Here is a 13,951-nt window from a genome sequence, read left to right as displayed (position 1 = left end):
GACAAGCATGCTGCCACAGCCATGTCTGCCCGAGTCCAAAGAATATTACAGAATAGGCAAGAATGGGAGAAAGGACAAGCATGCTGCCACAGCCGTGTCTGCCCGAGTCCAAAGACCATTACAGAATAGGCAAGAATGGGAAAACGGACAAGCATTCTGCCACAGCCATGTCTGCCCGAGTCCAAAGAATATTACAGAATAGGCAAGAATGGGAGAAAGGACACGCATGCTGCCACAGCCGTGTCTGCCCGAGTCCAAAGACCATTACAGAATAGGCAAGAATGGGAGAAAAGACAAGCATGCCGCCACAGCCATGTCTGCCCGAGTCCAAAGAATATTACAGAATAGGCAAGAATGGGAAAACGGACAAGCATGCTGCCATAGCCATTCTGCCCGAGTCCAGAGAGTATATTAGTTTAATGGAGTGAGTTTGAGATTGCTGGATTAAAGGGTATGTGTATTTGTAATTTTTAAAGTATTACCAGATTACATTCCAAAAAAAGATGAAACACATTGCGTACGCACCCATAGGATACAAGAGAAACTCCTCCTTTTCCCCTTATACCTCCCATCATTTAATTTTTGCAGTGGATGGTGGTAGATGAGAATTAACGTTCAGTGTTACTTTAATAGCCTGAGTTACTTTTTATGTCTTCTTATATGTTTATTGCCATTAGGTCTTCTGTGAATCTTTGGCTCTTTTTGCTTTTTTTCTTTTTATTGGCTTATTGATCATTTTCTTACTGATTTATAAGAATTTCTAGTATATTTTGACATTATGATACCATAAATGTTTTCTACTAGTTTATTTTGTGACTCCTAGGAATGCAATCTTTTAAAATATTATATATGGCTTTTCCAAATATATACAAATTCTGTTGATTTTTGTATGTTTATCTTATATCCATCAGCCATCCTGCATTATCTTGTTGGTTCTGATGATTTGTAGATTTTCTCAGTAGACAGTCTTTTTGTCTAAAGTAATGACAGTGTTGTCCCTTCCTTACTAAATAATCTTTCTACCTCCTTTCTGTTTCTTGTATTATGTTGGCTAGGTCCTCCAATACAATATTGAGTAGAGGCAGTGAGAGTGGGCATCCTCATTGTATTCTGACTTCAAAATAAATGCTTCTCAAGTTTTATCATTATATTTACTTGAATTTTTGTTAGTTACTCTTTAACCGGTTACAGAAGTTCCCTACTATTCCTAGCCTATTAGAAGTTTTTATCATGAACCAAACCAAAACCAAACCTGGTACCATTGAGTCGATCTCTGACTCACAGCAACCCTATAGGACGGAGTAGAACTGCCCCATAGGGTTTCCAGGGAGCACCTGGTGGATTCGAACTGCCAACCTTTTGGTTAGTAGCCAAGCTCTTAACCACTGCGCCACTAGGGCGCCTTTGCCATGGAACCCATACCCGTTGCCGTCGAGTTGATTCCGACTCATAGGAACCCTATAGGACAGAGTAAAACTGCCCCATAGTTTCCAAGGAGCGCCTGGTGGATTCGAGCTGCCAGCATTTGGTTAGCAGCTGTAGCACGTAACCTCTGTGCCACCAGAAGGGGAGACTTAAAAACAAGATAGAATGAAAATAGCAGGCACCTATAAAATGGAAAGTACAGTGAGGTCAGAGCTAAAGTATTCTGGGTGTTACTTGTCTGGTACCTGCTTTTTTTTTTAAAACCCCCTGGTAGCTGTTTGCTGAATCTCTTGGAATTTGAGAAAGAAAGGCATCTGAGACATACCAGATAGGCCTTCATCTTCTTAGCTCTCCGCTGGAAACTGAGATTTTAAATGACATGAGAATTTACTTATCTCTGTGTGATACATATCCTTATAAATGAATGTTTATTGAATGTTTACTATGTGTCAGGTATTTTTCTAAGCACTTTATTTGTAATGATTTAATTTTCATAAAACACATTAGGAGTAGTGTTGTTTCATTCTCCCCATTTACAGATGAGGAAACCGGGACAGAGAGAGAAGTCACTTGTGTAAGGTCACAGGTAGTCTGGCAGAGCCTGAAGTCATGAATGTGATGATACTGTGCTGCTTCTCCCTTGCTAATTAGGCAGTTGAGAGTTTTCTGAAGGGGGAGAATTATTTCATCATTCATTAAGCTGATTTTATGAATGACTATAATTGCAGTTTCAGTATTTAGTCCTGTAAAATCCAAAGGCTGGAACCGTTTTTGTAATTTACGAATTTTTTTCTTTTGTTCGGTCAGGTTTGCCTTTTCACCACTGTCGGAGGAAGAGGAGGAGGATGAACAGAAGGAACCGATGCTGAAAGAAAGCTTTGGTAGTGATAAAACTCACCTCTGTTTTGACTTTAAATATTCTTTTCTGGTTTTTAGAAATAGAGTAAAGGAAGTATAACAGTATCAAATTCAAGATCAAATTCAGGCTACTTGGTTACAGGTTCATTGTTTATTATTTTATGACCGAATTGTTCCTCAGTTTGGTATTTGGTGAAGTTAGAGTGAATTAAAAATGAGGGTATGAGTCTTAAGATGAAGCCAGGGTAAATTCAGTAAATCAATGTGCACTAAAGGCCCTATTTAGGGGGCACTGATGGTTTCAGTGGTAGAATTCACACCTTGCATTGAGGAGATGGGGGTTGGATTCCCAGCTGATGCACCTCAGGCACAGCCACCACCTGTCTGTCAGTGGAGGCCTGTGTGTTGCTGTGATGCTGAATAGGTTTCAGCAGAGCTTGCAGATTAAGACAGACTAGGAAGAAAAGTCTGGCAGTCTACTTCCAGAAGTCAGCCCATGAAAACCCTGTGGGTGACAGTGGTTTGATCCAGCTGTGCATAGGGTTGCCATGAGTTGGGGGCCCACTCTAAGGCAGCTCACAACAACAACAACCAACCAAGGTCCCTTTTATTTGCTAGAGTTGAGTCAAAAATTTGGCTTTGAGCTTCCCAACAGAAATTCAAAGATGGGGAGACATCTGTTGTACAATTCAGTGTCAAAAAGAGCTTAAAATTCTGAATCCATTTTTTGCAGTCTTTCCTAGCCTGTTGATGTAGTTAACCAGTCTACTTTTTTTTTCTTCTGTAGAAGGAATGAAAATGAGAAGTACCAAACAAGAGCCAAATGGGAATAGTAAAGTGAATAAAGCAGTAAGTATGGGTTCTCTTCCTTCCCTCTTTGGTCTTTGCCTGTTCCTAGGGCTGGGTGGGCTCAACAGTTACATATAGCTCTTAATGATTTTTGTGTATATGTTTATAATTAGGCTGGTTTTAGAATTCATTTTAATATATGTTACATTTATATTTTTAAAAACAGACAGCAACAGGTTCTAAGACCTTATAATCTTTATGTAGATGGTTTTCTGCTGGTGCTGACAAAGTACCAGAGCAATCTGATGGTTCTGTTTAGTAGTTTTCGTCAGTGAAGTTCTAGCCACCGTGATCACCTCAAGTCTGCTTTGTAGTAACGACAGAGAGGTTTTCAGGTAGCACTTTGTTAAGAGCTGCGTGCATCCAGTGTGTGCGTGCATCCAGTGTCCATCGAGGGCTTTAGAATTTCTCTCAGCTTTAGGGAGCAAAGCCTGCATGAAGCAAACCCTTAAGCGTAGATTATTGAGAAGAGAGCATTTAAAGATGTAGGATGTCATTTTATATTTCTGTTATATGGGTTTTTAAATTTAAATTATTTGACATTTCTGTCAGCCGCTTCATTTGCTATGTGAATGTACTGCTTCAGAGTGATAAGATTAAATTTAAAGATTTTGAAACCTCTAAGTCCTTACTTGAGAAGTGTTATTTGGTGCATTTTAGTAACAACTGGTACTTGTATGTTCCCAGCAGGAAGATGATTTGAAGTGGGTAGAAGAGAATGTTCCTTCTTCCGTGACAGATGTGTAAGTTGTTGAATCATTACCACGAGAATCCTACTTCATAGTCAGTACTACTTTTATTATTTTAGATGAATTCACTGAAGAGTATACTAATGAGAATGCTTATAATTAACTTTAGAGGAGAAGTAAATAAAAGACTAGGAGTGATATATAGACAAAAGTAATTGAGATTATTGGTTCGGATGAAATTTTCACTTATAAATATTTAGCTGTCTTCCTGAAATCAATGGAATAATCCTTTTGAATTTTTTTTTAAAATTGTGTTTTAGGTGACAGTTTATAGCACAAATTAGTTTCTCATTCAGTCATTTATATACACATGGTTTTGTGACACTGCTTGCAATCCTTGCATTGTGTCAGCACGCTTCCCTTTCCCTTTATACCCCAGGTTCCCTGCTTGCAGTCCTTGCATTGTGTCAGCACGCTTCCTTTTCCCTTTATACCCCAGGTTCCTTGCTTGCAATCCTCTCATTGTGTCAGCACTCTCCCCTTTCCCTTTATACCCCAGGTTCCCTGTGTCCGTTCGTTCAGGCTTCCTGTCTCTTCCTGCCTTCTCGTCTTTGCTTTTGAGCAGGTGTTGCCCATTTGATTGAACTAAGAGGCATGTTCTTCATGTGTGCTGTTGTTTGTTTTAATCTTTGGCTGAAAGGTGGACTTCAGGACTGCCTTCAGTTCTGAGTTAGCAGGGTGTCTGGACGCCATAGTCTCAGGAGTTCCTCCAGTCTCTGTCAGACCAGTAAGTCTGGTCTTTTTTGTGAATTTGAATTTTATTCTACATTTTTGTCCTGCCATGTCTAGGATCTTCTGTTGTGATCCCTGTCAGAGTAGTCGGTGGTAGCTGGGCACCATCTAGTTCTTCTGGGCTCAGGCTGGTGGAGGCTGTGATTCATGTAGTCCATTCATTGTTTAGACTGATATCTTCCTTGTGCCTTTGGTTTTCTTCATTCTTTGCTCCAAATGTGATAGGACCAATAGACGTATTTTAGATGGCTGCTTGCAAGCTTTTAAGACCCTAGACGCTACTTGCCAAAGTAGGATGTAGAACATTTTCATTATGAACTACGTTATGCCAATTGATCTAGATGTCCCCTGAGACCATGGTTCCCACACCTCAGCCCCAGTGTCTAGGAAGCTTTGCCTTGGTCAGGTTGTGCTGACTTCTCCTATAATGTATATTGTCTTTCCCTTCACCAAAGTTAACACTTGTCTACTATCTAGTTAGTCATTTCCCCTCCCCACCCTTCCCCTCCCTTGTTACCATCAAAGATTGTTTCTTTCTGTGTGTAAACCTTTTCTTGAGTTTTTAAAATAGTTCCCCATACAGTATTTGTCCTTTTGTGATTGACTTATTTCACTCAGCATAATGCCGTCTGTATTCGTCCATGTTGTGAGATGTTTCTCTAATTCATCATTGTTATCGTTGCTTATGTAGTACTCCATTGTGTGTATGCACCATAATTTGTTTATCCATCATCTGTTGATGGACGCTTAGGTTGTTCCCATCTTTTTGCTACTGTGAATAATGCTGCAGTGAACATGGGTGTGCATGTGTCTATTTGTGTGACGGCTCTTATTTCCCTAGGAGCCACCATATCGTTTTCCATAGTGGTTATACAATTTTACATTCCCACCAGCAGTGCATAAGAGTTCCAATCTCCCTGCAACCTCTCCAGCATTTGTTATTTTCTACTTTTTTGATTAGTGCCATTGACTTCGGGATGAGATTGTATCTCATTGTAGTTTTGATTTGCATTTCTCTAATGGCTAATGATTGCAGCGAGCATTTCCTCGTGGGTCTGTTAGCTGCCTGAATGTCGTCTTTGGTGAAGTGTCTGTTCATATCCTTTGCCCATTTTTTAGTTGGATTATTTGTCTTTCTGTTATTGAGGTGTTGAAGTATTCTATAGATTTTAGAGATTAGACCCTTGTCTGATATGTTGTAGCAAGAAACCATATGAAATTTTTTAGTTCTTTTCAGGGCTATAATTTTAATAAAACATTAGTCCTATTAAAACGTAGAACATGTTTGTCTTTTCTGTACAATTTCAGTAATTCTGATTCTTGTTTTTGGTATTTGCCTTTTTTTTTTCCCTGAAAGGGGCATTGATAAGATGAAAATCTTAGATCATTACAGAAACGCTTTAAATGATATTCTTTATTTCACTGTCCTTTTTCAACCATTTTACACTGTTCAATTTGGCGTTTTTGTTTTTTTTCTTTTCAGAGCACTTCCGGCCCTTCTGGATTCAGATGAGGTCAGTAATCAAATCATAGGCATAAATTCTGTGGATCTGTTGACTTAGTAGGAAATTATGAGTCCTCTGGTTAAGGAGATTCTACTTATTTGACTCAGTAATGGCTCCAAAGAACTATAGTCGGTATAGTTGAAAAAACTGAAAAAGGATAAGAGTGGAAATACTAATACTAGAACTCAAATATTCAAGAAGACTTTCGGTATTATCTGTCTGTACGTGTCCTGCTTTTCTTTTTCAGAGTTATATGGTCATACTTGAGAATGTCTGTGTTTAAATTTGGTAGCAATACCATATTCTGCCTCTGTGTAGTTCCTTTATCTTTAAAAAATTCAAATTTAATCTAATCTAGGCAAAAATAATAAGGAAAAGTGTTGAAAGGAATATAGTAGACCAACACGAAGTATAAATTATTTAAAATTATTTACTATTTAATGTTATCTGTATTACTACCTGCTTCAAATAATTAGGATTATAATTAGTACTTTAATGTTTTTACTGACTTTTGATCTTTTTTTTTAATTCCAGAATATTTATTAACTTTAAAAAAATATTTTATTGTGTTTTTGGTGAAAGTTTATACAGCAAATTAGGTTTTCGTTTCTGTACATGTTGTTCAGTGACATATATCAGCATTCTCATTTCCATTGTGGTGGTTGTGTTTCCATTAATCTAGCTTCCACATCCCCACTTAACCTTTTCATCTTTGGTCTAGGGTGAATGTTTACCATTTGGTTTCATTTAGATGATTATTTAGAGAAGCACAGTACTCACGGGTGATACTTATTTTTTGGGCCAATCTGTCATTTAGCTGAAAGGTGACCTCTTGGAGTAATTTGATCTCCAAATTTAAAGGGTCTCCTGGGGCGATAATCTCTGGGCTTCATCTAGTCTCTACTGGTCCAGTATGACTTTTAATCTTTTAGTATACCTCCATACACTTTATCTAGAAGGCTTCAAATGAAGTCTTCTGTAAGAATTGCAGTCTGGGTTCATGGGAACTAATTTTAGATATGTTTTGAATATTAGGTTATTCCAGGACCTCTTGATTTCAGAAAGCCTTTTGGGAGCATCTTGCCTGATTCTAATTCTCTGTGTTGGATAGGCTGCTGTAAAAATGGTTTGTTCATTTCCTGTTGACCTGCTGTGTGAAGCAGCATACAGTGTCAGATTCCTTAGCTGTTTCATTGAAATAATTAAAAGCTCTATCATTCAAATTTAAACCTATCAGCATAACACTTTGCTTTCTGTGGTGTGTTCTACATTTCCTAGATCATCTTGCACTGATATATCTATAGTACTCCCTCTTGGGGTCTTTCTCTGCTAATTGTTTGCCTCAAGGCGTTCCTTTGGCTTTAGGTCTCCAGCCACACTATATTTCAAAGAGAGAGGGCTGTATATGGGAAACCTGATTGTATCTTACATGAGAATACAGGTTTACTGTAGTACTTCTGGTGGCATCAGCTTCACCCATCTGTTCGTATTTTCTTGAAAATACTATGCAAGACTTTGCAATAATACCTAATAAATATCAAGGCTTTTTTTTTTTTTAAACTGAAGAAGAACTTAAATGACTTACAAGAGAAACAAGTTACATAAAGGAGCAGGAATCAAAATGTCATGAGACTCTCCTACAGCAATTTTGGAAACCAGAAGATAAACAATGCTTTTGAACCTAGAATTATATATCCAGCTAAACTGTCAATATAAGGGTAAAATAAAGATGTTTTCAGAAATGCAAGAAGTAAAATAATTTGTATCCTGTGCATGCTTTGTCAGGAAAGTAGTGGAAAATGTTCTACAGAAAAATGAGGAAATCAGCTGAGAAAGAGAATGACATAGGATACAGGAAATAAGGGATCCAACACAAGAGACAGGCAAGGATAATTTAAGGGGGAAAAAAAATGAAAAGCATAGGTTATCTGATGGGATTGATCATACTGAAAAGGGATTTACAGTTCAGTCTGAGTTTGGGATAAATTTGTGTTAGGTACTTAACAAATGAAGCAAAGTAAAAATGAAAAAATACTCTAAGGTAAAAAAATTTACAAGAAAGGAGTACATATAACTTTCTTAATTGAATTTGGATATTGTAAATAGTGTTTTATAATCAAATGACATTTTAATGAGTATATATTATTTCAGTGTAAGGATATACCATAGTTTGTTTATATATACCCGTATTTTTGGACATTTAGTTCTTTGTCATATTTTGCTGTAATGCTGAGTGTTGCAGTGGACATGATTGTGGCTAAATCTTTGCCCATATCCTTGAGTATTACTTCAAGTTAAATTCCTGAATCAGAGGAGATACACACTTTTATTAAAGCTTAATCTTAATTAAATATTTAATCATTTTAATTGACTAAAGTGTATAATTTCCTTTGATTTGTGGTTTGCTGTTCAGAAGTCTAGAGATTTGGATTCAGTCTGTCTTCGGTGGGGCTTGTACATTTGTATGTTCCAAAATCTTTATAGGTGGTTAGGAACCATCGCTCTAAATATTTAATTAACATAAATAAGTACTTGTGACAAATGTGTGTGAATAGTCTGTGTAGAAGATATTTGGAATGTAGCTCATTTTAAATTAATTAAAGATTTTTTTTCCCCTTAGGAACGAATGATTACACACTTTGAAAGGTCCAAAATGGAATAAAGAATAGGAAGAATTACAGTTGAAGATGGCTAGTATCAGGGAAGAGATCAGCTTCTGTGTCAGTCTTCTAGCACTGCTGTGTGGGGTTGAAGGAGGCAACGACTTCCTGATCTGTTCCCTGATCTTGCTGCATCGGAGCTGGCGAGAGATGTCAGAACAAGGAGGATCTTACTGAAAAGAAGTTCATAGGATGAGAAAAATCTACACGTTTCTAATTTCCCACATCGATACCCTTCCCTTCCCACACCCTGACATGGATGTGTATGCAACTTATGTGTGTTGTTCCTGAACCTCCTATAATGTTTCCGTTGTTTAATCTGTCAAACTAAAAAGTTTAACATCCTCTAAAGGACTGTGACATCAAGGTCATAATATGTAATCTCCAGGAACAACTGCCTGTGATTTTTATTTATTTAGGGAGTTACATAGGTGATGGGGGAAATTGTTATCTTTCAGTTTCCTGGGAAGCCGAGGTTACTTCTTGCAGAGATAGTTTTGAGAACAAAGAGCCCCTCTGAGTTAAGGAGCCACTGTTCTATTAATGATTAAAAGAACAGCAACAAAAAAAAAGAGAAACTTACAGTGTGATTCAGATCATTTAAAAAAGCAAAATCAAGTGCAATTTGTTTACAAATGGTGTATATTAAAGATTTTTCTATTTCAGATGTAACTTAGAAATATTAGCTTAACTCCTTTGACATCTGCTATTGTGACACATCCCATTGCTGGCAATGTGGTACACACTCTGGAACTTTTAACTACTGTTTTGTAAGCCTCCCAGGGTGGCGGCATGGCGTTGTAGGCAATGCTTTGCTTGCCTTCATGCCGTTCACTGGGTGTTGCACTCCGTATAGAGAGGCACTGCATCTAAGTGCTTGTGAATGAGCCCCAGCGAGAGGAACTGTAATGCTTCGTTAAGGAGAGCTTGTTACAAAGGAAACAGGTCCCTCTGGCTTAATTTAAAGTTATTCCTGCATGACGTGGCGTGGAGGCCCTGGATGCTGCTCATTCTTTAGGATCGACTGTTTTTGTACCTGGTGTTGGTTTAGAGACTGTGTATAAGAGGCATCACGAGGTGATGGGATTCATTTGAAGCATTATATTTCTGTTTTAACAGTTTCTCCAGTTTTGCCTTCCCAAGATTTTTGTTCTACTTAAAAAGTTTGTGCCACTTTTTAATATAAAAAATTTTAACAAAATTAATGTTGTTCTCATTTTTTTTTCAGACTTTATTCTCTTAAACCTTTTTTTCCTCCCAGACTCTGCCTTGAGGAAATTTTTCTTCCATAGCTTTTATTCTAGGTAGTTCTGTATTCTGTACAACCCAGTGACCATAATAGTGTGAACATTATGTAGCATTTCTCTGTAGCTCTTCACTGTAGTGATTAAAAAACAAAACCCTTACATAGTATTTCTAAGGACGAACAGTATGAAGAAATGACTGTTTCATGTCAACCCATTAGCATGGGTTGTCATTGTCACCTGTGCTTCTGTTCTTGAATACTAAAACTCGGAAGAAGAGTAATAGTTATAATGCAGCAGTATAGATGGTTCAAATATTTTTTAAGGATAGTTAGATGCTGAGTTGAGACTAGGAAAAAAAACCAATCCTGTGTTAAGCAAGAGTGTATAGTATAAATTCTATAGGCTGAGGCCTGATAATTCTTTCTGCTGTCTTGAAGCTTCCTGTGTTACTGGGATTGGATATGGTGTGTCATTTCTTGGGGCAGGGCAGGTTCAGAAGGAATTTTTAGTTTAAAAAAAAAAAATTGAGCTGTTACCTTAGAGTTTACATTGTTTATTTTCGTCTTGGCCCTTGGGCTGGAACTAAAAATAGGCCTTCCAGCACAGCAGCTGGTAATTCTAAATTTTCAAGAAAGTGATCAGTTTATATGGTGAAAATTAGCCATAACACAAGAGTTGCTTAGCAGTGTTTGTGTTTCTGACTACTTAAAAATAGCATGTCATTTGATTTTCAGAAACAGGATTTGGTAAAGGATATACCTGATGTTTTCTTGGGAGTGGGCTGCCAGATACAGCTTATTCTTGCAGATTAAATTTAGTCCTTGTTTTTGTTAAGTCTCCAGAGGAATACTAAGGTAACCTCAGACAGTGCAGGACTAATAGGAGGAAGGTCTCTTACCTTCCTAAAAGGAGTATGAGGTGGTAAGACACAGCTTGAGAGAGCTGAACTGGTGGGAATGGGATCAGAAATTTTAAAAGTTTATTTTACTGATTCCACAAATTGCTGCATCAGCTCTTGCCGCCTAGACTCTTGCTACTCAAAGTGTGTCAAAGGACTGGTAGCATCAGCAGCACCTGAGCGCTCTTTAGAAATGCTCAATTGAGGGCCTTACTCTGGACCTACTGAATTAGTATCTGCTTTTTTAAACAAGAAGGAGCCCTGGTGGCACAGTGGTTAAAGTGCTCGGCTGCTAACCAGAGGTCGGTGGTTTGAATCCACCTGCCACTCTGCGGGGAGAAAAACGTGGCAGTCTGCTCCAGTAAAGATTGGCAGCCTTGGAAACCCTATGGGGCAGTTCTGCTCTGTCCTATAGGGTCGCTATGAGTCCGATTTGACTCCCCAGCAGTGGGTGTGGTTTGGTTTTAACTGAGATCACCAGGTGATTTGTATGCCCTTTAAAGTTTGAGAAGCATCTGCCTGGAGCGGCGATTCTCACCCAGGGCTGATTTTGCTCCCCTAGAGGACATGTGGCAATATCTCCCGGGAGGGTGCCACTGGCATCTGATGGGGAGAGGCCAGGGATGCTGCTAACATCCCACAGTGCACAGAACAGCCCTCCACGACAAAAAAAAGTATCCTGCTCTAAATATCAATAGTGCAGCAATTGAGAAACTGGCCAGAACAGTGGTTCTCAAGCTTTAGAGTGCATGGACTCGCCTTGGGGGCTTATTAAAGCAGATTGCTGGACCCCAACTCCCAAGTTTCTGATTCAGTAGGGCTGGAGTGAGGCCTGAGACTGCATTTCCAAGTTCCCAGGTGATCCGATGCTGCCCTAGAACAGGATAATAATGGCAATGCTAACTACCATTTACTGTGGCAGAGTGGTTAAGCGCTCGGCTGCTAACCCAAAGGTCGCAGTTGAATCCACCATCCGCTCTTTAGACTCCCTTTGGGACCGCTCTACTCGGTCCTATAGGGTCGCTATGAGTCAGAATCCACGCAATGGCAACGTACCATTTATTGAGTGCTTAAAGTGTGTCAGGCGTTGCTAAATCGTAGGTACTTAGACCACTTTCATTCTGCAGGCTAGGAAACAGCCTCGAGAGATGAAATTTCCTTAAAGTCATGGCTAGCTTTCTAAATGGCAGATCTCCTCCCAGGTCTGACTGACGCCAAAGGATGAATTCTTAAACCGCCACCCTATGCTGCCTAAGGCAGTTCTAAGATTAAGATCATTTTCCTTCCTTGTTAACCCTATGGCTACTCGGCCTCAAGACGGAAAAACTCTTTCTGGGGCGAAGACAGAAGCCACCACCTGTCCAGTCCTTGAGGATACACTGCGCGGCAGGCCGGAAAGGGCGGGACTTCGGTGGCGGAAAGGGCGGGCCTACCCAGCCGGAAGTCTGGGGTTGATGCTACCTCTGTTGCCGATGGGCCTGTAGTTGAGGGGTCCCTGACCGGATCCCGGTCTGCTTTAAGCGGGGTCTGGTTCTGGCTCGGCCCCTTCGGAGACGGCGGCGGCGCAGACTCTCTTCTCGCCGCCATGCACGACGCCTTCGAGCCGGTGCCGATCCTCGAAAAGCTGCCTCTGCAGATCGACTGTCTTGCTGCCTGGGGTGAGCGGAGGGGCCACGAGACCGAGGCGGGGTCAGCACCGCAGCGGCCCAGACCTTTCGCGAAGGCTGGGGAAGTGGACAGGCGTCTGGCTGTGTGGGCTTCGGTCGGACGCTGTCCTAGAGGGCCTGTGATGAGGGAGGGCAGCGATGTGACCACCAGCTGTGGACAGCGAGGGCGGTGGGGTGCTTGGGAAATCTCCAGTGTTCCAGGCATTTTAGCGGACTTTTCACCCGCGCTTCGTGCAGAGTTGGAGATTGAGCTTTCTTTATTAGTTGTACTCAGCTTTGATCCATTTCGATTCCCAGTTTGGAGGGACAGTGCACTGGGAAGTTCTCAGCCTGCCAGGGGCTTTGATTTGTCCACATGATTGTGTTGTTTTCTAGGTAAAACACAACACTGGCTTTTTTGTTCACTGAGCAAGTTAACACCAAATGCTCTATTTTTTTTTTCCTTAGTGACCGCTTATTGTTCACTTCTGGCTTCTGTAGGTAATTCACGTTGTTACTCTAAACTCTTAACTAGCCAAGTGGTTGATTGCTTATGTCCAGAGTGCCCAAGTTGCCTAACTGTAGGTAGAAGAACATAATTCCAGACTGTCATGAGACCTAACCACTAAAAGCTTACATAATCCCTTTGGAATTGGCCAATGCAGAAAGCAGGATCAGGCATCTGTGTGTGCTCTGGAATACAGATGAATGTTTCAGGGGTCCCAGCCTTGTCTCAGGTATGAACAATGTGCTCTTTGAGTGTTTGTGTCGAATAACAGCCACCAAAGACCAAGCAGAAATAATTTCAGTTTTTCCTGTTCATGTCCAGGTCCTAGAAATCAAGGACCCTAAAAAGGAGGCTCAGAACCTCTGGGATCTTATACTGAGCAAGGAACCACGATGGGCCTGGTGGAGTCTTGAAGGTGGCTGGCATCATCTTCATGATCTGTTGACAGTGCCACCCAGTCACCCTTGTGGAATTTTTCATGGCCTGTTCGGTGGGGCTCTTACACCACAGATCTTCATGTTAATGCTGGCTCTCCTGCCTTTAGCAGTCTTGGACCTCTTTAAAATGAGACAGCCACAGCAAGATGTCCTAGTGTTTTGTGTTAAGGAGAGACTCCTATTGAATCCAGACATCTCAAGAAAATCTCCATTTCCTGTCATTAAATGCTCTCAGTAAAATTTAAAAATAAATAATGGAGAAAAAGAAATAATAATAATAATAAAGACCTGACACATTGCACAGAGGATTCATTTCCCTGTTTCTTCATCAAATATGTGTCGGGTCCTTTTGTGGGCCAATCTCTCTGCAGGATCAGGATACAAGGATGAATAAAAAACAGTGCCTGTGCTCCTAGAACACACGGTGGGGGACATAG

General features: G+C 40.1%; 2 protein-coding genes across 9 annotated transcripts in view; both read left to right on the top strand.

The window, feature by feature from the left end:
• The window catches only part of TMEM87A (transmembrane protein 87A), a 52,956-nt gene extending 41,725 nt beyond the window's left edge, over window positions 1-11,231 (top strand). For 2 of the 7 annotated variants that reach the window (XM_023735160.1, XM_012556744.2), the window contains exons 16-20: window positions 2,233-2,306; window positions 3,071-3,132; window positions 3,823-3,875; window positions 6,097-6,127; window positions 8,739-11,231. In XM_023735160.1, coding sequence (XP_023590928.1) covers window positions 2,233-2,306; window positions 3,071-3,132; window positions 3,823-3,875; window positions 6,097-6,127; window positions 8,739-8,780 — 262 coding nt within the window. In that variant the 3' untranslated portion in view covers window positions 8,781-11,231. Of the gene's footprint in view, window positions 1-2,232; window positions 2,307-3,070; window positions 3,133-3,819; window positions 3,876-6,096; window positions 6,128-8,738 lie in introns of those variants that run through there. The other 5 variants (XR_002824752.1, XR_002824751.1, XM_012556743.2 and 2 more) reach the window with 4 other exon arrangements.
• A 1,123-nt stretch (window positions 11,232-12,354) lies between these two features.
• VPS39 (VPS39 subunit of HOPS complex) overlaps window positions 12,355-13,951 on the top strand; it is a 41,272-nt gene continuing 39,675 nt past the window's right edge. For both annotated transcript variants that reach the window (XM_004380659.3, XM_004380658.3), the window contains exon 1: window positions 12,355-12,581. In XM_004380659.3, the coding sequence (XP_004380716.1) occupies window positions 12,509-12,581 (73 nt within the window). In that variant the 5' untranslated portion in view covers window positions 12,355-12,508. The remainder of the gene's footprint in view (window positions 12,582-13,951) is intronic.

This window comes from Trichechus manatus, unplaced genomic scaffold (genome assembly GCF_000243295.1).
Source record: "Trichechus manatus latirostris isolate Lorelei unplaced genomic scaffold, TriManLat1.0 scaffold00076, whole genome shotgun sequence".
Taxonomy (NCBI): domain Eukaryota; kingdom Metazoa; phylum Chordata; class Mammalia; order Sirenia; family Trichechidae; genus Trichechus; species Trichechus manatus.
Note: the sequence above shows the minus strand (reverse complement) of the source record. Positions and strands in the feature narration are given on the sequence as shown.